General features: G+C 41.1%; 1 protein-coding gene across 4 annotated transcripts in view; it reads right to left on the reverse strand.

The window, feature by feature from the left end:
* vps13b (vacuolar protein sorting 13 homolog B) overlaps nucleotides 1–24144 on the reverse strand; it is a 298568-nt gene that overhangs the window by 123127 nt on the left and 151297 nt on the right. For 3 of the 4 annotated variants that reach the window (XM_084942710.1, XM_084942711.1, XM_084942713.1), the window contains 9 exons: nucleotides 23024–23258; nucleotides 20368–20585; nucleotides 16355–16558; nucleotides 11276–11447; nucleotides 8323–8437; nucleotides 4305–4446; nucleotides 3182–3454; nucleotides 2725–2881; nucleotides 2342–2453 (listed from right to left, as the gene is read on the reverse strand). In XM_084942710.1, coding sequence (XP_084798836.1) covers nucleotides 2342–2453; nucleotides 2725–2881; nucleotides 3182–3454; nucleotides 4305–4446; nucleotides 8323–8437; nucleotides 11276–11447; nucleotides 16355–16558; nucleotides 20368–20585; nucleotides 23024–23258 — 1628 coding nt within the window. Of the gene's footprint in view, nucleotides 1–2341; nucleotides 2454–2724; nucleotides 2882–3181; nucleotides 3455–4304; nucleotides 4447–5234; nucleotides 5302–8322; nucleotides 8438–11275; nucleotides 11448–16354; nucleotides 16559–20367; nucleotides 20586–23023; nucleotides 23259–24144 lie in introns of all 4 variants that reach the window. The other variant, XM_084942712.1, reaches the window with a different exon arrangement.

Raw genomic sequence — 24144 nt, forward strand, 5'->3', positions numbered from 1 at the left:
CGCGGAGAAGCTGAAAGGCACTGAAGTGTGTTGGAGCTTAAGTAAAACATCAAGATAAGCTCCATCAAGATGTTTACACAGTTTCACTATTTTAGCTCGCACTCTTCTCTCTTCTCACGTCTCGTCTCCTAGGGTGGCATTACAGTAAATCTTGGTTTTAGACATTGTGAGGCAATCATTTCAAGTACAGTAGACAATAACAGCATAGCTACTTAGATCAGTCATTCAATTGTGACAACAGATGTGATTAGTGGTAGACTTTAAACAGAATTGCAGCAAATGGCTACTGGGACTCACAGACATATTTCTTCCTATAGCCACAGTTTGTTAGAGATTGTAAACACACTTTGGTTTGCATGATTACAGACTCTCCCTATGACTTTCTCTATGCAATCTGGGGGAGCACACGCAGTAGGATTCGGCACAGATAAATCGCAATATTATGTCAACAAGTCTTTGATCTCAGGGTTATCAATCATGTGACTCATAAGTGTGATCATTCTAAATTGGAGGGCAGATGTGAACAGTGAAGGTGGTGAAGATAATGCCTGGTTAGGAATGGAAGAATGAACACAGAGAGTGGCTCAATGTAATTCCTGGGTTTTGCTGAAGAGAGGGAAGTGGTGGCTCTTGGCTTCTGTCTGCAGAAGTTAGAAGACAACTGGATGTGGGTGTGTTTGCAGCATACAAACATACCATGCCTGCTGCTAGTGTTTGTCACATAGTATGCCTATATATTTGTGTACCCTGCACATCTGGGTGGGAAGTCATGCAGAAGGTGACTTCTGCATGACTGCAGAAGTCACAGAGGCAGAAGGTGACTTCTGCCTCTGTGACTGTATGTGCGCCCCCTTGACAGCATGCACAGTATGTCCATGTCCGTGTGTGTGTTCATGTCTGCCTGGGTTAGGGTGGAGCATCGTGCGATGGAATCTGGTGTCTATGAGCAAATGTGGGCACCGCAGCCACAGAGCCACCAGTCCTCTAACTACTAGAGGTAAAACATTACTGGCCAGTATGGGCTGAAATTGCATGGCTGGTCTAACTGGTTTTTCGGGTGAAAAACAGAGAAAAACTCCAGATTATTTTCCATGCCCACAAAGACATCATTTATCATCTGACAAGATAACAACATAGCCAACATGTCAACAAAATAAATCTATGCAAAGTTGCCATGGAAACTGAGCAGATACATCCCATTAGCTGTACTAACTTGTACCAAAACAAACAGCAAACATTTCAGCACAGCACACTGTGTGAATCTCATGATGCTGGTGATCGATATCGTTCTTGCTCCATTAGCTCAAATACAAAAGTGAGACTGTGAGGGAGACAGTTTGGAAACTTTGGGTGAAATGTGCACAGTGTAGGACAGAGTGCAGGATTTTGTACATTTGTGCTTTGGGTATCTTTAGGGCTAGGCCCTCTGAGACTCTGTGCTTTTTGCAATCAACCTACTTGTGACACGTACACCAAGCGAAAGTGGCAATGAAGCCTAAAATGGCCTCTCTTCTCCTTTTGTTAACCGCCTAACTTTTTCCTCATTTCAAATCAACTCACATCGCACTCGCAGCTGCACAAAGCATTAGGCACCACTTTTATCTCCCTCATTACATGTGTTTGCCAGCTCCATATCTGCCCATTCGCACAACTGCTCTCCCTCTCTCTTTCACACACATACGTGCTGCAGGGCTGTGGTTTTCAGGCAGCTATGACACAATCCAGATTCTTTTAGCTGCCTATAGCAGGGAAATGTGCTTTGTGCGGAGCTCTTTCCCTACCAAGTCCAGATTTTCCCTGCGTTGCAGCTTTGATCCACATGGCACGAGGGGCTTGTGTCAACAGTCTTGTGTTTCAGCTGGAGGCACGGCAGACCGCCAAGATGTCATTGAATTAATTTCAGGGACAGCTTTACCACTTAGAGGTGCTGTTACCAAGGTACCTCTCCAAGGTAGCCAGCATCCTGAGAGACAGGTGAGCACCCATATATATGTACATGGCTACCAAGCTTGTAGTTCCAGGAGGTTTAATGCTGAAGTCGTATGTGTGCTTTAAAAGTATTACATGTTAATGTAATCTAAATGATTAAATTTAATGACAGGAAGGAAGTGGGAAATATTTGCCTAATAAAAGAAGGGGAGAAGAAATTCAAGTGACAAGAAACTGACTGAATTATAAAAAGAAGGAGAATTAGATACAAACATCCTCATAGCTGCTGTTTTAGAGTGATTGTGTAGCACTTAGCTAACAAAATAATAAAAAATGAAATAAATAAATATTTCAAAAAAGATAAATGAATCATAAATTATAAAGGAGATTTGGTGGCAAGAGATTGGCTTACTGGTAGATGTCTTTTCGCAGCACAGTGCGGGTCAGCGGGTTATCAGCCTGAGGAGCCATACTGAGGGAGCCTAGCTTCAACACCAAGGTGTCTTCCTTCTTCATGTGGGAATCTACCAGGACACATACAAATACACAGAACACAAAATTAAGCACAGCACTTACAAAGGAGAAGAAATGGTTTGATGCAGAAAAATATATTGCTGATTTATAAAAAAAAATGAAGTCAAAGCATATGATAATTGATTCATTAGTGTTATTATTTTTACAGTAATAAAAGTTTTAATCAGACCTCATTATATATACTGTACTATTCTGTCTCATATATCTTTGCATTCCGTTGTGGAGGCTCTATAATGTCTTTAAACAAAGTAATTCTCTAACCTGACCCAAGCTGTTTGTCTTGTGTCCCAGGGCAGAAGACCCTGATCACACTTGTGTTGATGTAGATGAGAGGAAGACATCGAGAGGTCAACGTGTGGCTTCTCATTGGCTGACCTGCTGATTTCCCACGCTCTCTGTAGCGTCTTGGTACCTTCGCCTGAAAATTTATGAAGCCAAAAGTACAGGTGATGTATTCAGAAGATCAAGATTAGCTGGCCTCTTAAACTGCATCAAATTATTTGAACTGGCTTATTTTTTTCCAATATATTTCATCTATTAATGTTAAAACTGATTAAAAATCATCAGGATTTCAATTCCTGTGCCCAATACTTTTTATAACTATATTACAAAAGGCTACACTTAAATGAAAAGACATTTGTTATGCTGTTTATTTCCCACGTGGGCCCAGCGTTAACAAACTTCACAGTTATTAGAACTGACAGACATTTTTTGCTACCTGGAACACTCCTGCTACAGTGGCCAGTAAGGGACAGGACAGAACCACATCAAACGGCTGGGCTGTCAGCAGGATTTCTCTCAGGTACAGCGGCGAGCTGTCTGCCAGAGGATCAGTGGTCACCTGCTGATTGGCAATGGTAGCACTGCTGCGGGTTGGCCGCTCAGGCCGAGTGGTGAGTTTATGACGGACGTTTTTGGTGATAGCTTGCGTGTAGGTGATTGACAGAAAGCCGTGCTGCTGGTGAGAGCCCTCCAGGACTTTAGCTGCCGTCTGGCCAGCGGTAAGACAGGACAAATCACACATGAGCGATATCACACAGGAGTCACACGCAAATAAAATTCATTGTTTATTGTTTAGACTAATTTTGTAGGTAAAGGTTAAACCAGAATAAAAATAAATGAATAACTTCTTGAGCTATTTTTCTCAGATCGCATTTTAATTTGAAATTTTTTTACCAAAAAAATTCAAGAGAATCACGTTGGAATCAATGATCTATTTAGTTTAGAGGATTAGATTTACACTTTCCCCTTCAATTTCTGAAAAACCTGACATCACTTTTTCATATATAGCTCAAAAAGCATGCAAAGCTTCCATTTTATTATTTATTTGAAAAACAATTATGGGGTGAAAACAATTAAATACAGAGTACCTCTGAAAAAAGAAGTTTCATTCTAAATGTTTAATGATTAAAAGACAAGCTGATTGATTATAGGCATCAAGGTAAAGTGCTACAACATCCAGTAACAGTGGATTAAATAGCTGCTGACAAAAGGATTCATTAACTGATCATTTTCTAAGTTCGGCACCCTTTTAGGAGACTTCCTATTAAACCTAAATAAATACAAAGAGACCCAAATAGTGATGTTCAGACTATCTACCTGATCTATTCCTCAGAGACAAAGTGCTGTATGTGACTTTTTGTAGTTATTTTAATTACTTAAACTATTTTTTTTATCTGTTGTTGTTCATAGAATGACAGTTTCGTACTGTGCTGGTTTAAAAGCATATCTAAAATTGATTTACATCAGAAGCCTTCGATTCTGAAACACCTCTGAGGAACATAGAGAACTCTATTAAGCCACTGTTGATGGAGGGAAAAAAAGAAGAGCGGGATTCTTACAGGAGAGAAAAAGCCAGAGAAGTGGCTGAAAGACTCTTGCTTGCTGACGGGTCGAACCAACACAGTGCGTCTGTTCAGCTTGTCAGTGCAAGAAAGGACCACTCCTCCACAGCCGCCCGAGCTCCGAACACCCTCCTCCATACTGGAGGGAAGGAGAGAAAGGAGATGCAGAAAAGAACAGAGGAGAAGAAGTCACACAGAGAGGGCAGAAAAGATGAGGAAAAAAAGCTATAACTAGAAGAAGATAATTAAATATAGAATAAACTGATTAAACCCACAGGAAGATGCTCCAGCTTGAACCAACTGAAGTATTACATTGTCATGGTCTTATACTATCCAGCAATAAAGATATTGAAGCAACTGTTTAAGTTGTGTTTTGAATGAAAAGTACACAAGGTACCCAAAGCACTTTAAAAAAAACGAAGATTCAAAAGTTTTCTTTGCTTTAATGTTTAATAATTTTAGTTTCTATTCATTATCATCTGACTAAACTGCATAATTATGGTCAAATCTGTGCTAACTGACACGTTTTCATTTGCTTGCCAGTATAAGACCATCACCAGAATGAAAATTGTCAACAAGAAAAGGGAATGCCCATGTTTTAGTCTCCTCCAACAGACACAGAGAAGAAAGGCTCTCAATATTTTTCATTGGTTTGATTATTCAGCTAGTCAGAATCACTGGAGAGACAGGTGAGTGTTACACCATGAGCAAAATTTAATTCTGTGATTATATTTCCACCTGTTTTGATGTTATAAATGTGTTCATCATAGCCAAACACAATATTTTGTCATTTATCTTCCTTTAGTTTCCTGTCTCTCCAGCATGAGAAGAGATAAGTGACCTTGATTAGGAGCAATAAGATGGCGAGGCACAGTATAAAGAGACCTAAGGCTGCCATAGCTGTTCTGAGATAGGCAGAGGCCTCACCACAGATGTCTCCTTGCACTGCAGAATGAGTCCTTCATAGGTGCCACAGTGCCAGACCTGCCCTGGCCTGGAGAGAGACACAAGGCCCATCTTAAAACAGTACCTGGGATTACTCGTGTTGCTGTGCCAGGGCCTGAAAATGTCTCATCAATGGCAAAATACAAAAGTGAACCACAGGCCGATGCTAACATTTTTATCAACCTTTGAGATACTAAAGTTACACACCCCTATAAATTTTATGTACTAAGAATATTTGATCTTTTCATTTATTACTATAGCCATACATAAGAAGCAGAAACCACAAATAACATGAACGCAGACATAACAACACAATTACCATTCTCAATTTGCAGTACCACAAAAAAACAAACAAACATAAAAAACTACCCCAAATCTGGAGAATGTGAAACACACACAAATAGTATCAAATGGTGCACAATACATTATGGCAAAATGCTTCGCACAGTGGAAATGGTTCAATACCATCAGCATCTTTCCTTTTAGTAACCCTCTCACTCACCTTGCCCACCTCTCACTTCATTACACCCCATTAGTATACTGAGAGTTCAGCAAGAGAGGAATGGTCCCAGCGGTGAGTGTGTTTCTGTGTGTTCCCTGCATTGTTACATAGTGTGCATGTTCTTTCTTTGCACACTTGTGCCAATATATCTTTGTAATCTGCTCTCTCACTTGTGAGAGTAACTAATCGACACACGGACCCCCCACGGCTCCTCGTCTCTCTTTTCTCCCTCTGTGCTTCCATCCAGTCATCCTTCGCTGCCTCCTATTTGTAGAACAGCTGGAAGACATCAGCTCCAATTTGCGTGAGATGCTCAACAGAGTGAATAAGGGTGCACTGTATCTCGGGAGCATCTCTGTGCTACAGTTAAATGTACGTCTTTCCGACAACATGGCAAATAGCCTTACAGAGTCTACCACTCTGCCGCCTTTTTGCCTTCATCTCACTTCAGTTTCCCTCCTCAGCTTTATAATAAGTGAGCCCAGTACCGATGAGGTGCAACACCCACCTAATTTGTCCTCCCTACAGACTACTTCTATCATTTTCCTTCCCTCCTGCTCACTATTTTCTGTCTAACTCCAATTTTGATACAATCACGAATTCAGTTATATATTTACCTCCCATATTTACTTGCCCTATCTAACTTTCCATTCATTTTCCAGCAGTGAGATAGCTAAGGCCAGATGAGGCATTTTTCTCTGTCAAGCTTGATCTAATCTAACCCACTGCACACAAATAACCTGGGTTGGGTGATGAAATACCAAACAATTATCTGTTCAGAATGATTAATATGGACTCCATTGGATGTGGGCTCTCTTGTATTTGTGGATGACGGGGATTAGATTGGGCCCGCAGCCCAGAGGTCCTCCACTGTGTCCTAAACAGCCATGACTGTAACCTGGCTTGGATAATGAAGTGCTTCTGCCTGCCAGAACATTGTTCAGTGAAAGTGTGTTGGGACCACGTTGTTTAATTCACATTAAACTGAAATAACCTAGAAATGAGAAAATTGACTTATTATCTACTTAGGAAGGCATAGAGGTCTAGTAAAAAGATTAGGCTTGGCGCTGCCTCAGAAGCAATTAGACACACACCTGTGGAGAGCAGAACCGCACGATATAATGACCCAAAGCACCTTCACTCTCTAAAAATGTCTAACCGCTGACTTGGTCCTGGCTTAAACTGTTACTCAATACTGTACAGAACACATGTGGCCTGACGGAATATAAATTAACCAGCTACAGCAAAACAGGGAGGTCTGTGAGACGCCTGTTAGACAGTCAGGTTCACAGCCAAGGCAATCAACTCAGTCCCTCTTTGACCTGTAGTGACATGCCCAAGATCCAGATAAGATGATTTTAAAATCTGGCAAATCAGCATCGATAGCTATTATCATATCGATGGTGAGACCGTTGATTGCTAATGATGGGGTCCAGTACAGGCTCAGGGCCCATGAAGATCAATCTCTCTTTCGCTGTCTGGCTCGATCAGAGCATAAGACACTTACAGGGGTGTATCTACACCGACACTTATGAACATACACTGCAAAATACACACAAAAATAGTCTGCCCGCTGGATGCAACATGCAGCAGATCGCTGTTTCATTATCTCCTCAGACAGAGACAGGGGGAATTGCCTCCTGCTAAGCGGTCTCTTCCCAACAGAACACGACTTCAGGCACGTACAAAACATGCCTTTGGAACTGCTGAGTTTATCGCCGAGGTATGAGATCGTAGCACGGAGAGAGAAAACTAAGGATTTAGACACTGAAAATAAAGTCCCTCTTCAATTAATGGGAGACACATGTATGTGGGGCATGGGAAAAAATCTGTACTTTCATTTCAAGCTCCTCTATGCTACAGTATTTTCTTTCATCATTTCAGAACCCAGAGCTAAATTAGCCCATTGTGACTGTAACTTGACATGGGGAGAGATTACCATAAAGATGCAGTGGAACGTCGCCCAGTGGTTTTCCTCCCCTAACAACGTGTTAATGTTTCTGTGAATCAATTCAGACACCGCAGACAGAAAGAAAATGACTGACGGACTGACTGAACTACCGCTCTGTGAGTCAGAGTTGGGCCAGCCCAGAATCCATTCAGCGCGTCTATCTAGTCAGTCGGTCCATCTGTCTGTTAGTCTGTGGTCAACACCACAACAGCTGTCTGGAAAGACAACGACGTTGAGGCGATAATCCAGAAAATTATATGAGCAGAAGTGGGAACAGACCAAAGTGGCAGTACTGGTGGTAAAAGTGTGTGTGGGATTGCAAAAGCACAAGCGTAAGGGGGCTGCATGGTGTCCTGGTGGATAAATGTGGGATCCCAGGTTTTACTGCAGTTGAGTCTACATAAATTACTTACAACATTTACTACAAAAGCTTGCAGGCTAAAAATTTGTGGGGGAAAAAACCTATGCAGACCTATCCAAGGAAAAATCAACAAAGCTCCTTAGTAAGATGTCAACAACAGAACAGAACATCAGATATCCTTGCTGTAAGGTGCCAGGGGTTCAGGCTTTTCCTTTAATTTGCTCTGTCTCTTTACATGCAGTAGATCCCTTCATACCTGCATATGTAGTGGTCGATGTTGAAGCTGCCAACTTTACATTTGATCTTTGTATAGACATCTTGGACATCCACAGAGGCACTCAGGTCTTCTAGTTCACTGATGACGCAGATCTCTGGCAGAAAGACAAAAACAGAATGAATATAATATAATAATTAAGATAAACCACAGTGGAAAGACATACATTTACCAAGAAGCTCAAATTTGTATCAACTCTTAGTTTGCAATATTCTGTGGCCACCCTAGCACTTCACAAACAGGCATTACAGCTGAACTTGGACTGCATGAGAGGAAGTTTAATCTGTGCGAGTGAATTTCATTAGCCTATCCAGGTCTTGCCTTTGGCCATAATCCTGCTGTGGTCAGTTCCTGCACAGTGGATGCTCAGTGTGTTATTGAAGCTAGACCAGTGTTGCTGATCAAGACTGAAGCCACACACACACGCACGCACACACACACAGAAAAATGTGCAAACGCATGCAGTATTTGTATTGGTATGCCTGGCTGTGTTTCAGTGCTCTGTTTGTATTTCAGAAGGCAAAGCATCTTCTGAAATACACGATATCCAAATGGCCCCAGAACCCTCAATCTGTCTTAATGAGGAAAGAGAGGGTGAATGTGTATTTACACAATATTGAAAAGCCTGTGGACTCTTCTGTGTGTATTCCTAAGGTTGCATGTGTGTACCTCTGAGCACCTTGTGTGCAAACAAAATTCACCCACTGCAGGCAAAGTGAGTAAGGTTCATAGAAGGACTGATTAACTTTGTACTGAACCGAGCTTGTGAGCTTAACTGTTGAGTCGCTCTCATTGTTTCCACTGAGAAAGTCCCACAATCACAGACTAGCTTGGGAAATTGGACATTGTACATCTGAAACTATGGTTGCTGTTGTACTGTTGCCTTGTGGTAATTCTGAGAAATGTAGATGTTCCTAATAGCTTATTAATATTGAAACACAAGGCTTGTCAGCTTTATTGTGGATACCGCGTGGAAAAAAACCTCTCCCAAGTTGTTTGATACTCAAAAAGTCATAGTCTCCAACACAGTGCTGATATTGATATATGAGTTTTCGAAACCCACCCTGTGAGAGTACTGGAAACCCTTAGTCCCTTCATCTTAGAATGGCTCATCTTGAAAGGCAGAATGTGTACCACTGATTTGTGCCTTCAGCAAAAGCCTCTAAACACTCACGCTTCAATTTCTACCTCTAAACTTCCAACACATAAAAGCATAACATTATACCGGAAAACCAATACGTCTGGAACGGCTATTTTTCCATTTCTCTGGAAAGACAAGAATGTGATTTCCTTTGCAGCTGAAAAACATTACATCATAACAGTTTTTCGCAGTCTTATATGTGGTTTATCTCCAAGAATGCATTTGTGATAACAAGCGTCTAAAAAAAACTGCATGCGCACAATTGTTGCTTTCAATTAAATACTTAATGTGCTGCACACAGAAAATCCACGGGTAAGATCATTTTGCAACTCAGATGGCACATATTAAGCCCAAATCCAAAGTAATGCCTATTTAGGATGTCTTTAAATCAAACCATCTCTGTGAGGTCCTCAAAAACATTCCATTTCCACTATTAAAGACCTTAAGCTGGGTGATCTGGTTGGCAGATGCTAAATATTACAGCCACCAATTAAAGGTGAATCTAGCCTTTCATCGCCCCAGTAAATTTAAAGGGACAAAGAGGCAGTTCGCTTGGGATTCATCACCCATTTATTTATTTATCTTTCCCCTCCACCCCCCTCCTCCCCAGCTGCCTTTCCCTTCTTAGAGCTTAACATATGACTGAGAAAGCAGGCGGGCACCGATCCTTTTAAGTGTTAATATAGAAAACCTTTGAATACTGTTTTGCTCTCATACACAGCAAAATGAAACTTTTTTTTTTCTTTTCACCTGTCCCGTTTGGTTCTTTTGCCATCAAACTGAAACATTTTCATGAAAAACCTTCCAACTCTTTTACACTTGTTTTATTGTATAATTTCGATAACATTTTAAGGAGCTTGGAAAGAAAAGCATCTGGACTCAGGGTAGTTTAAGTTTCTTGAAGACGTTTCACCTCTCATCAGAGAAGCCTCTTCAGTTCTAAGAGCAAATGGCAGAGAGTCCCAGATTTATTGGGAGTTGTGGACCCCCTATTGATCCCCTGCCTAATCACACAAGCCAAGGTGTAAAAACGGGTGTGGGTCACAATCAGCCGAGGTTTCAGGTGACCTAGCCCCACCCTATCATGTGACTTTCTGAGGTCAAATGGCCCATGATGTGAGTGGGCATTAAGGCATCTGAAAAGGGATCGCAAAACTGGATTATAGATGGCAGACAGTTGGTGTTGTAAACCACTGCCTCTGTTCAAAGATGGTCGTCTACAGTGGACATAGATGGCTTCTTTCACTCCCCTTTCAAACCATCTGTCCAAAATGTGAACATTGGCATCCTCAAAAGAGGATGTCCTTTGTCCTTTAGATGTAGATGAACAGCCGAGTCTTGTCGAGGTGAGTCATCTGCTGTGCGTTTATGAAATGGCTGTTTGATCTCTCCAGTGTAGAGGTCTGAGCATTCCTCGCTACACTGTACAGCATACACTATGTTGTTAATTTGGTATTTGGGATGAACTGAAGAAGCTTCTCGGCTGAGAGGTGAAACGTCTTCAAGAAACTTAAAGAAGTCAAGACGCTTTCTTTCTTCTTTCAAAGCTCCTTAGACTACGATGAGCTGGATGATTGAGAACCTTCACAGACATTTTTAATAACAGTTACTAAACATTTTTTTGTGTAGTCGGATGTGGTGCTGTTAATGCTAATGCTCCCCTGCTTCTTTTTCAGCTATTTAACACACACAGACAGACATCTAACACATATCATGTGTTTAGAGCAGAAAGTCATTAACTTAACACCTAAAGTTTGCAACATTCAGCAGAGAATTGATGTTAAGGTCAGTTACCTGTCTTTTTGGCAGTGGGATCAGGAGCAAACAGTTTAACTGTGACCTTGGGCAACATCCACTGCATCCAAAGGCTGACCTTCCCACTGGTTCCACCAATGCTGCTAGTTTTCTGCTCCAGTGTCACCGTGTCTGCAAATGGACCGTCATCTCCTGCAGTCACCGAGTCGCCCTAGAGAGCCAAAGCAGAACTGTTTTGTTGGACAGAATAAAATGGTAACCAGCCAACAAACTTGAGGACCATAATGTAATTCACACATTAATATTGAATTCTGATATTTGTCCAATAAATCTAGTACAGATAAGGAGAGAAATTCCTGTCACTTAAAATGTCAATTAGCCAATTACAAAGCACATTTCAGCCAATATACTACATAATTTGCTAAAAGATATAACAACTAAACACAACCAAATAACAAGAAGAAAAAACTCAAAGAGCATTTGACTTAAAATTCCTGTTTGTTTCCCATCATCATCGAAGACTGTCTGCTTGAGTGCATGTGTTTGTCCATATGTTTGGTGAATGTGTATGTTTGAAAGTGTTGTCGCTGTGCATGTAGCCATAACAAAGCAACCACCAAATATTGAGCCTTTTAGTGCATAGATGACATCAGTGTCTGGTGAGCAGAACCCCACGCAGAACAGAGAAACGTGTGTATGTCGGGAGGTGGGTGGGGGGGTGCATTGTGCAAAGCTGTCACCGGTGTTAACCCCAAAGTAAGCCACCAGCACCCACATGGCCTCCTTTCACTCAAGTGCGCCAGGACACACACGTCTTGCAGCCTGGGAGAGAATGGGAAGTGAAGACCGGAGGTGGGGGCGGGAATGGTTGCGGGGGGGGGGGGGGGGGGGGGGGGGAGTGAAGCTGAAAAGCAAGCAGGATGCGGTGGAGCAGGATGCCTTCTGTGAGCTCTCAACTCATTACTGGGGATTTGGCAATTCAACGAAGATGACAGCACTGGGGACATTTTTATTTCTCAGTCTCTTCCTGGTAAATATGTTTTCCAAACGTGTACAGTATCTGTGCGGCTCGCTTGGAAAGTGAAAAGCCTACAAACAAACAATATTGCAATTAGGAGTTTCATTTTTTCCGCAGATTCTCCCATCGCAGTGTGGTAATGACAGATTGTGTCATGGTTATCAACCGTGGCTCTGTTTGGTGAGGAGGTTATCAACCATCTCAATTAGAAACCCCACAGCTGCTATGCTGATTACAGTGTTGTAAAGAGGATCCAGATGAGGAAACTATGTCCTCTTTCCACAGCTGGGGGGAGGGATGAGGGCCCGAAACTAATTTGCAAATTTAATTTAATCACACAGTTAAGGCTGGTTGACAGCAGAGCATGATAAGAACGGATGACAATAATATAAATAAATTAAGGATTATGTCGATTCAAAAATAGATGCAACGTCACAGTGTATGGGGACCACTAGGAAGTGATGAGAAGCATGTGCTTCACACACTAGTTCACACTGTAAGAAAAGGAAAGCAACAAAACACAGGCGTGAACTTATCTAAGAAGATGAGGATTTAATTCCTACCTTTGATAAAATAGCTATACATACACTTATGTAACTAAATAAACAATGAAACCCACTGAAAATCGGGAACTTAAATACCATCATTATTGCATAAATGCCACAGTGCTAAATACACTAAATCTTTTGTGTTTAATTTACTTAAATAATGACTCTAAAAGTATCATTAAGTGTCTTCATCAAACTAATCTGTCAAGTTCCGCAAATGTGTGCACATATGTGAATGTGCGTCCGTCTTTCTGAGTGTGTAATATCGCTGATTGGCAGTGAGTAATATGAGACTAGCAGTAATGGTGTTCAGTCAGTCTCAATGAGAGATATTCTGGTGTCAACTGCCATTTGGGGACTAATTATTGTTGAGATGAAGTCAAAATATGGCTCTCTCTCTCTCTCTATGTGTGTGTGTGTGTGTGTGTGTGTGTGTGTGTGGTTAGGATTGTTTAGTTTACAGTTCTAACCATTTGGTAGGATTAGTCTCTGTAACATCATGTGTGGAAACAGGAGCCAGTTGCTGGCGCTGTGGGAACCAACCACCATGTACTGCAGCGTGGTTGTGTGCGAACATTGGACACTCGACTGCTTAAAGCTTCCAGGCCAGAACTACTGCTGTCATCTTTAGAAAGCTTTTTCTCGTGTAAACCACAACAGTCACAAGTAACAAGTAATTATGAGCATTTTAATGTCATTCTTTTCTGCCATGTCAAATTGCATGAAAAAAGTACTGCCTATATATTATAAAACATGGAAAAAATTTAGTACAGGTACTGTCATTTTTAAACAAGGGGGGAAATAAGTTAGACTTTAACTATACAACACATATTAAAAACATCTTTATTTTTAAGGGTGAAAAAGGGGAATTCAAAAATAAAAATGATATATCTTTTTTTTTAAACTGACAAACAAAAAAAGCCAGGGTAAAAGTTGAACTTTTTTTAGTGTCTTATCAAAGTGAGGTCTTGGTGTGGTTTTGGTGAAGGTGGGCTCTGCTACGTCCCTGAACTGCCAGATCAGGGCCCCAAACAATCACACACTTTCTAGAAGTATTTTCCCACACCTCCGCAAGCCAAGTTGTAAAGTATACAGTTTAATTCCTGGGCCTCTGTGCTATAAACGGGCTGAGGATCCGGGTTTATTTTCTCTGCAGAGTTTGTCTTTGCTCATCAGAGAGACCCAAACATTGGAAGACAACAGCAGGCTGGGAAGTGTCAAAGGAAGAAGGAAAAGGATGATTTTGAAAAAAAAAAAAGAATTAAAAAGAGAATGGCTCAGGCACAGGTGGAAGGATAATTTGAAGGAGAGGAAAAGGAAACTTTCAGACTGAAAATAGTACAGAAAGAAATAAGAGTGCTGCTTGATACCACTTTAGATAGAGAAGCAGTGAAGAATAAGAAGAGGGAGAGCAGAATGCTTGGGGGTACATGGAGGAAAGACAGAATAGGGTGACAAGTAATTACAGACATGGAGAAAGCAAAAGAAGAGAACCTGGATCTTTGACTGCTAATGGTAGAGATGTCTGCTTTTTCTTTGCCTCGTGGTGCTCAAAGTACCAAATAATGCTTAAAACACAGTGGCAGTGTTTCCAGAAATCATTAATTGGTTAAACTTTTAAACCTTGTTGTGACCAGTTTCATGCAGGAACTATTTACTTTCTAACAAACAACTCCAGCAAAACTTAGCAGAAGTTACCCCCTTGGAAAATTTAACACTGTTGCTTTAATGTAGTGAGTCATTATTAGAGAATCATCACTCCTAATAGTGCAGGTAAACTACTGGTGGTCAGGTGAGCCACACAAGTTGGCGACAAAAGTTGTAAAAAAAAATCTCAACAGATTAAAATCATCATCAGAGGAAAGAGAGCTAAAAGGTACGATGAACAGAAAAGTGTGGCGAAACAATAAAACGGCTGAAAGGGGAATGTCTGTTTATTAAATACTATGCTGTGTAAATTAATAAATACTAGTAGAACACTTGTTTCCAAACACAGAAGTATGAATAGATTGCTTTATATTTTTACACAAAGGGGGAAGAAAATATCTGGGAGGACAGTAGGGCAGAGGTTTTTGTGGGTGTAATGTGAATGTAGCTAGAGAAAGAAAGGGTGGGGTGTTGGGGGGAGACTGCCGCCACTACTGCTGAGACTTATCAAAACAGCTCCTACATTCTTGCTCAATCACTCGGCCTCCCAGAGGACTAAACACTTCTACCAGTGTTTGTACTTAGGTAAACAGTGACAAGTGGGCTGTCAGGGGCCACTGTGGCCTTGCTATAGAGGCACTATACCAGGTTCTTCCCAGTTCTACTGAACTGCTGCCACTTCTCCAAGTTCCACAAATGACGCAAGAACACCCACATGTCGATAGCAAGGAAACAAATGTAGGCGCAGATGCACACTGACATATGAAACACTTTTTTTCATAAGCATGTACACGCTATTGCCTCTTAGGCCAGTATGGTGGTTGTATTGCGATCCCTGGGGCCCCACAGTGGTGACAGGGAGCTGCTGGTCGAACACTATTATAGCCTAGACTAGTTTCCACTATGCCAACACTGACCGGCACTCACTATCATTTTTATAAATGCTATATTTATGCTTCACAAAAACACACACAGACATGTTATCCAGTGTCCTGGTGGCCCCAAGGCCATGGATTCCCAGCACTGATTGCTGCTGCAACAGTATTATGCAGCAGGAAAAACTCCTGCCACATTAACTAAAGCTGGGATAACTGCCACAACCATCTAGAGACAAAAGGGAAAAAATTATATTTGAGGCTACTCCCTAAGAAAATATGACTTTAATAACCTTCGCTATTGCATATGCACTGCTAAATTTCAAACTCATGTCTGGGTTTGATTTTTAATCTGAGTAAAAAATGTAACTACAGGTAACTATTTTCCCCCAGTTAAGAGGCAAGTTTATCCTCCATCAAGGCTGAGCTTAAACGAATCAAACAGCACTCTCTGCCTAGCCTGGAGTATAAAACCTCACTGAGTAAGAAAAAATCATGTAAGAAACACAAGCAGTGATTTATATTTTTCCACCTCTAAAATTTTTCCAGAAACAAAACATTTTTTTTTGACAAATCACATGTGTTCAGACTGACTCAGCTACTCATAACAATAAAATAACAATATTTGCACTTAAAATTGTAAATCAGCACCAGAATTATGTATACAACAATGGCTTAAATAGCATTTGTTACTGCATGACTCACAGCAGCTAGCTGAGAAAAGATGGGTGCTGGCAGGCTGTGTTTAGGTCGCATATTAAAAAAGTAACACAACATTAAAGCTGGAACACTGATTCTGACAAAGGCAAAGTTCATAAGTGACTAAGCCAGTGCTATGTATGGACAGACATTCAACTGAATGAGTGAATGAAATAATGGACCATTTCATGTGTTTTTTTCCCCCCGATTATGAAAAGAGGTTTGTCTGGATGAAAAAAAACAAAAACAGTGTAGATGAGCAGATGATTCCCATAACTCATATAAACTCTGAATTGACATAATAAAAAGTGTAACTGTGAGAAACTCCAACCTCAGTGGGGGAGCCAAAGTCTGCAGAAGGACTGCAGGTGCTGGTGTCAGGCAGGGCGGTGCCAGCGCTGCTGCGTACAGGGGAGGATGGAGCGGCACCGGCAGGCGGATCTGGGATGTTGGACGTCTGACGCAAAATGCCATGCCTCTGGAGACGAGCCCACGTTGAGCTCCAGCTAAGGAAGAGCTCATACAACAACTGAACCTGGAGGGTGAAGCAGAGATAAACAGAGAACGTTAGTTTTGTATTTTGTAATTATGGTTGAAAACAATTATAAAGACAGTCTACCAGCGAAACAATTTTTGGTTTCTCTGTTTGGGGGGAAAAAAACACTCATTTTGAATGGGAAGTGAGGACTGTTTATCACTATGTTGCGTCATCTCCTTGTTTAACAGCACTTGTTCGGAAACTGAGAACATATTAAACACGTATCATTCAGTTTTGCCAATTAGCTTCTATACTCTGAAAAGTATTCTGTGCCAACTGAGTGCCTCAAAAGATAACCCTAACACACCACAAGTAGTCAAAACCAAATTCAAACGTATATATTTTTTTTTCCAAGGTCTGACTCAAACAGCTGCACTGGGGAGTTCTCATGTAGTTCTGACTTCTGAGGCCATTACCATGATTTGGCTTGGCAGCTTTGTTGTTATGTGACACTAAACCTAGTAAAAGCTGAGAGAGAAGGAAAGGGAGAAAGAGGAAATATTAGCCAGAAATGGACTTCTATCATTCTCATTCTTTCACTCTCTGACTTAACATACTTCTGTACTTGTCACTCAGAGAGGCCTCGTTTCACAAAAATGATGTAAAACCTATGCGTTGGTGTTTCTGTTCGATGGGTCACACTTTGCAAGGCGCAGCATGCTTACGCACGTGCTTCACTGTGCAATTTGTTATCCATAACAACAAAACTTCCAAAGAAACACCCTCAGAGGAAAGTTAAATTCTGTCATCAATTTCCTGCTAAAAACTCACCACGATTAGGAAAAACTGAAGGCTCTGCGTCAAGTGTTCTCAGCTATTTATCATGTGTTCGCATTGAAAAGAGCCTTAGCTTTAAACAACAACAAAGCCAAAAAAAAAAAAAGAGTGGAAAACATGAGACGAAAGCAGGGGAATGTGATGTGATGCTTTCGGTTATTCATGCATTCACTTGGTGCTTTTTAGGAGGAAAGAAGGGAGAAAAGCAACACGCTTTCACAGTGAGCTAATTTCTGGATTTCAAATGCTTCGCTTCTGCAGCCAGCTAAGCCCGCAGCCCCCACCACTGAGGGTCCCTTAAACTTAAAGGTGCACAGGCACATGAGCACACATATGAAATAGACTCTGAGCACATTTTTACTCTCAGAGTCTCGCTCGCACACATGCTCTCCTGTTAGCGCACACATTGCAGGGAGGTCTTCCACAAATAATCATAAATCAAATTAGAAGCACCACAATACATTACAGCTGCGCCATTTCAAACATGTCCAGGAAGAGCTGCTACGCCGATTCAGCCGCTGTCCAGGGACAGGGCCAACAGCTGTTTGCCATACCCAACCAAACTGCACTGCCGGCAGGGGAGGTACGGCACCGTGCTCCCTTCTCTGAGAGTTGGGGCCTGGAACTCCAATCAAGCACAACAAGGCCTACTGCACTCAGTAGCAGATGTGGAAGAAAAGACTGAAGACTGCTGAGCAAAGGGGAAAAAAAGGGAAAATGTGTGCACAGTGAGATCAACACAAAAATGAATGACAGGGTTGTTACGTGACCTCTGTATTAGCATCTGGGATAAAGACTTGTCCTTAATTTTATGATGAAACTTAAGCAGAGCTTGAACTCCTTTCCATCCACCCTTTCATCATTGATCTTCATTCTTCATCTCCTACCTTCCCTCTGTTATTTACCCTGTCCTATGTCAACTTGCTGCTGCTGATATTTCTGCTTAGCAGGGTTAGACAGTTTAGCTCAGCTACTGCTATTAGGGTAGGTTGGGCCATGAAAAACATGCACACACACACACACGCTTACATGAGCTTATAATACAGATGCAACATTTCATGAGTTGGGGAACATTTGAAGGCCTGGATTCTCCAAAGGCCTGTCATCTGCAGATCAGGAGGCCTGTTAGGGTGCAGTACTACAAACTGGAGACTGAACAGAGGCTTCCAACAGTCATTCATAAAAACACACAGATGGAGAGGGACAGGACAGCATGCAGATGGCGAGTGTTTGTATCCTTTTATCTAGGAGCAGTTTATAGAGAAACTTCACAAAAATGACATATTGTTGAGTATGTGTGGTAACTCTTGTGTACACGGGAACAGGTGTGTGTATGTGTGTGCATATCTGTTCATTGAAATGCTGTACAGTTATGTGCCAAAGGTTAAAGCAAACAGTTGCTGTGTGTACGCTCGTTCCAAGGTGGTCCTGATAATGTTAAAGCACAACTAGTAACCCCAACTTTCAGACAGCCAGTCAGTCAGTTTGTTGAAGTAATATGGAGACATTTAACTCCTCCTGTCCAGACTGAAAGGCATACAAGTGTCATATGGACTGTAATGGTTTCTCATTGCTCACACTTTTGCGGACGTGGTTGAATCTATACACCTGCAAAAATTCATTAGGAAATTTGCCTCTTCACGTGTACTGTCACAGTCACAGATAAAAATACGACTACGATACTAGTTGCTACCTGTGAAAACGCACCACGGTGTTTGCTTGAAGGCTCGACTGTTTCACCACACTGTCTAAAAATACTTTTGTTAGTGCTATGAAGTAATCCATCATGTAATGGAAATGGAAAATCTGACTTAATGTGACAAACATGCAGTCGAGTAGCCGTGGGGAAATTTAAGGGGCCAAATTTGTTGCTTCTATTTGTTTACTTTAAATGTATTAATATCTCAAAATCAGCGCTGTGATAATTTATTTGTTTTGAAACGGCAGATGTAATTTTACCCCCAAAATCCAACAATCATTGTACTTATTGTACAGTAACTGTGCAGCATTCTGACAACCCCATATATATATTCCCCCAGATGGCAACGCTAATTAGAAAGACGATCAAGTAGTGTGAGGTCTCTTTTGTTCTGGCGAGGGTGGGTTGCTCTGGCAGCAGTTCTTAAAAAGCTGCAGTGAGACTTGAAACTGCATTAGCTTATTACCCCCCTCAAGTCAGAAATTTTACACAAAAGAGGGAGGTGAGCAGATGGGACGACAGAGCAAAGGAATTACGATTTTTTTTTATTATAATGGCATCCAAAAACTAATAATGACTCATCATATAATCACAATAAGCCTCCCCGGCTTTGCCAGACACCAGCAGCATACTTGACGGGGAGACCAGAGAAGCAAGAAAAGAAACTTTCCCTCAGTAAAGTTCTTCTCATCTCTGGGAAACTTTTCACCGCAAGCAGATTAAGGCCTTTAATTCGTTTCTGGTACCAATTCCCCTCAATATCACCATGGTTCATCACTGTGGTCGAAGACATTTAACAGTGTGACCGCTCTAAAGGTTGACCCAATTAAGTGTTTACAGAGGAACTTAATTCAATACAGCTAATTCAATTGTGAAAAAACAAAACATGTGTAATGGTACATGTAGATGTGATTCTACGAGAGAAATGAAAAACGACACAGGGACCTAAATGGGAGACAAACATGTTCCGTTTCCAGTACGTCCGTATTCATCACAGTCGCACTAAAACATAATAACATGCTGTAAAACAATGATGGTGAGTACTGCAATCCCTTACTCTTCTTGACTGAGACCTCAAAATGTTTTACCAAAACAAACAAGGCAACACTCTCATGTTTACACTTCCATTTTCATGAAAATTATACGAGTTCAGAAGATGAGGCAGTTTGTTTACTGGACTCAATCTATATCAGAAAATCATGCGGAGGCAGGATCTTCTTGCCAGGGTTCGTGCATTCATATTTCAGGAAAGTTTACAAGGGGATGATTTGTATAAATATACATGTAATTCTAATGACTACTTTGTGACTCCGAAGACTGTCTGACTGACCTGAGGGTTGGAGCACTTGACGTGGACGGGCTGTAGATCAACATGGAGGCACACTACAAAGGAGTGCCTTCCTTCAGCAGAGCTCTGCAGCTTATGGGATGTGACAGCTAGTGTGGAAGTGCAGCCCATCGGCTCCAACAGGCTCAGGCTTTGCTGCTGCCCCAACAATGTGTATATGCTGAACTGACTCAGGCTGATTGTCCATGGGAAGGCATCACCTGGAGTTAGACATAAAGAAAAAGCAAACGATATATGAAAACAAGTACGTATATTGCAAATGGCAAAGAGATGCAAGGATGACAGACGTTATGTGATGTGAGGGCAAAGAGCACAAGCCAAGAATTTCAGAAAGTTCTTGAAAAAGGTCAAGAAGTAGAATGAGTGATTATCACACTCACTATGGTCTCAGGAAAAATATGTGATTCTGTGTTATCCCATTTAACCTAGGTGTTTCTGATTTGTACATATTGTTCTCCATAAGACATGAATAGACTATCTTTCTACAAATCTGCCATACTGTTTATGCCATATGAAAGGCAACAGTTTTATCCAATATACACGTGTCACACCACAGCACAGAATTCGGCATATTTTGGTCTCTAGAGGTAAGAAGGATTGTGTTGTGTTCCCTTTTTGAGAGAATCTGTCACTTAGATTTATTCGCTGAAAATAAATTTGCTAATGTCTCTTCAGTCTAACCACGTCTATTTTCAATATTTGTATAGTTTAAAACTAGTATGAATCATAAGCTATGAGCTAAGGTCTCGCTTGGACTTCTTACAGGAAGAAGCAGCTACTTTTTGCTGTGCCCTGGTCACGAGGGCTCACCACAGCGGGTAGCTCCGTATGTTTCATTTGGCAGAGTGATTTTTTGCTGTACGCTCTTCCTGACACAACCCTAAAAATGATTTATGGCTCCAGCTGGAATTGAACCAGCAACTTTGCCAAATAAATGTGTAAACCACTTCACCACGAGGTCATCACCTGGTATATCGTGCCACTTAAACTTTGCATGTGGAATGCTGTGGATTGGTAACAGCATAAATATATATAACAAAAATGAGAAGCTTGTATTATTTGCAGTTTACTCCACGGTATAACGAATGGTGTTTCCAAATTCTCAGTCAGAATTTGAATCCAGAACCCCTAAACTTGGATTTCACACTCAGAAAGTCGGAGCACCCACACCCATCCCGAGTTAACAATCCAAGATGGTGGCAGTGAAAGTAAATCGAGGTAAAACTGTAAACTGTATTTGTGACTCAACTAAATAAGCAGAGCACTGACTGGGCTTTATCTTCGAATGTGCTGCAGCACTGTTTTTAAGGACCCATAATCAAGTATTATATTGTATAGCTAGTGATGTATGAATCGCTCTACCTTGCAAAGAACCAAAACAAATCCTGTTTTTCCTCGCTTTTCTTGGAACAAGTGATGTCATTCCCAAGTTCTGAAGTACCTGGAACGTGGGGGCCTTCTTCTCATTTTTCTTCCTTTTTGTTAAAATCCAGCGAGGGCAGCTTTGCCAGATCTTGACAGAGTCTGATTCTAAGATACCTTTAGGAACCCACTTATTTAAATTGTCCACCATATATGGGATCCACAAAATAGACAGTGGTGTGGCTTGAGTAAAAACATTTTTACTGCACATGAAAAAAAACTTGGACATTACATAACCTTTTACTATTGTGAAATGGAAAACCTGACAAAAGGAATACTGAATAGTTATTTCATCTATAATCGATTACGCCACATCCATTAACCAGATACACAAACACAGCGTAAATTGAGGCCTTATATTAAATCTGTGAGTCTGAAACAGCATGCAGAACTGGGAGTGCTTGAACCAATGAACTTGCTGACCCTGGAAGTACCATCTTACAGGGATGAGGAACAGGTTCATTATCACAGGGCCACAAAGAGCACTTTTACCAATACGCCCTTGGCAGGCTGCTTTGATCCCGAGCATTGAATATGAGGGATGAAGACCATTTCAAAGAGTAGGAATGAATTACTAAAAGCATGGGTTGTTAATTTTCACTGCAACATTGACAAGGCAGCTGATGTCACTGTTTTTGCTGTCGTTTTTCTTTCTCCTCTGTTTTTTACAACTGCATGCCCAATGCTGATGTCATTAAAAAGTTTGGAGAGAAGAAGTGTGCCCCCCTTTTTTCTCCTCCTGAAGAGAAAACATTGCTCAGCCATCTAAGTGTTGCTTGTGTCAACTCCACCAGGTGTGCACACCACATGTGCACGATCTATCTCTCAAAGTCGCGCTACTTAAGTTTGTTTGTCTTTTGTCATGGTAAATGAGTAGCAGTGGGTCAAAGGTTTGCTCAGTGTTGAAAACACTATAATGATGATGAATTGACATTATATATGCTATTACTATTGTGAAATCATACATTTTAATTATTAATACAAATTAAATGAGTTATTTAAGTCATATTTTTTTTTCTCACTAAGTGGGATTAAATTCCCAAGATTTCCAATTTTAGCTTATGCATCTATCACCACCAGTGTTTCTAATTTCAGCTTTGAAATCACTCTTTTTGACATCAGGTTATTCTCACTGTGTATCTGGGTGTATGTCCCAGAGTATTTCAATAATTCTAATGAAAGTTTAGATTTCATTAGATGTGGTATGAAAACCTACCTTCTTCCAAGATGGGCTTTGAGACCACAAAGGGGAGCTCCTGTAGTGGTTCCATGTACTTATGCCCAGCACTGAGGATGCTAATCTGAGGCAGGCAAACTACCAGAGTCCCAGGCATGGAGGTCTGGTTGTGGTACCAGCTACGCACAGTGCCGGGAATGTCGCCACAGATGATAGTGCTCGGAGAAGGGAGGCTGTCATTGGGGAGGAACACACAGCAGGGCTGCAGCTCCAACTTGAAAAAAGGCAGAAAAAAAGAGGGGAACATTAATCATGTTAGCCAATTCAGCCTCACCCGATCAGTAAACAAGCACCTGTCTTATGCCATCCAAGTGCACAAAAGTTCAGTTTTTTTGCCAGTATTACAGAACTTGGACTGTGATGGAAAGAATAGAAGAAAAAAAACTGTGCAACATTCCGGGTGTTGCTGGAAAAGCCTGAACATGGTGAACAATACTTTCCTTGGTTTAAAAAAGAAAAAAACCCTACATTTGGTCACACACACTAAACCGTCTTACAAAATGCACATTACATACATTACATTACATATTTCTGAGCATCCATTTAAAACCACTGTGATTTTCTGAAACAGAAAAACAAAAAACTTTTCGTCAGTTAAATACTAAAGTCTTTTTAAAAAGCACTGGAGATCAGTCCCAGCTGCACAATGTCCCAAATAATACATAAATAAATAAATAAACAAATTAAATAAAAATCAGAAGCCTTTAGATGAGTAAGCAGTAGCTGGCAAGAGTGCAAGCAACAACTTTGAGCAACAATATTTCTTTGTGTTTTTCCATTTTACCATAACTTCACTGATTTACTAGCCTAGTTAATGAAAAGCAAAGGGGTGCAGGGTCCAGGGGGCAGACAGCAGGTGTTGCCAGATACTTGTGTGTGGATGTGTGTTCACTTCTGTCAGAGAGACTACTTCTACTTATTTTTAGTCTCACTTATTAGAGAGGTGGATACTCTATGAGCCCTCTGGTTTCATGAGCAAGTTATACTGTAAGATATGTTTGGCATATCTTAACACGTTACGCACACATTAAGACACACACCATCAAAATTTGCATATGCACTTGTATGATCTTTGGCTATAACTGCACGGGCCTGGAAAC

The sequence above is a fragment of the Perissodus microlepis genome, chromosome 11 (genome assembly GCF_051167445.1).
Source record: "Perissodus microlepis isolate ML-2025 ecotype Zambia chromosome 11, ASM5116744v1, whole genome shotgun sequence".
NCBI lineage: Eukaryota > Metazoa > Chordata > Actinopteri > Cichliformes > Cichlidae > Perissodus > Perissodus microlepis.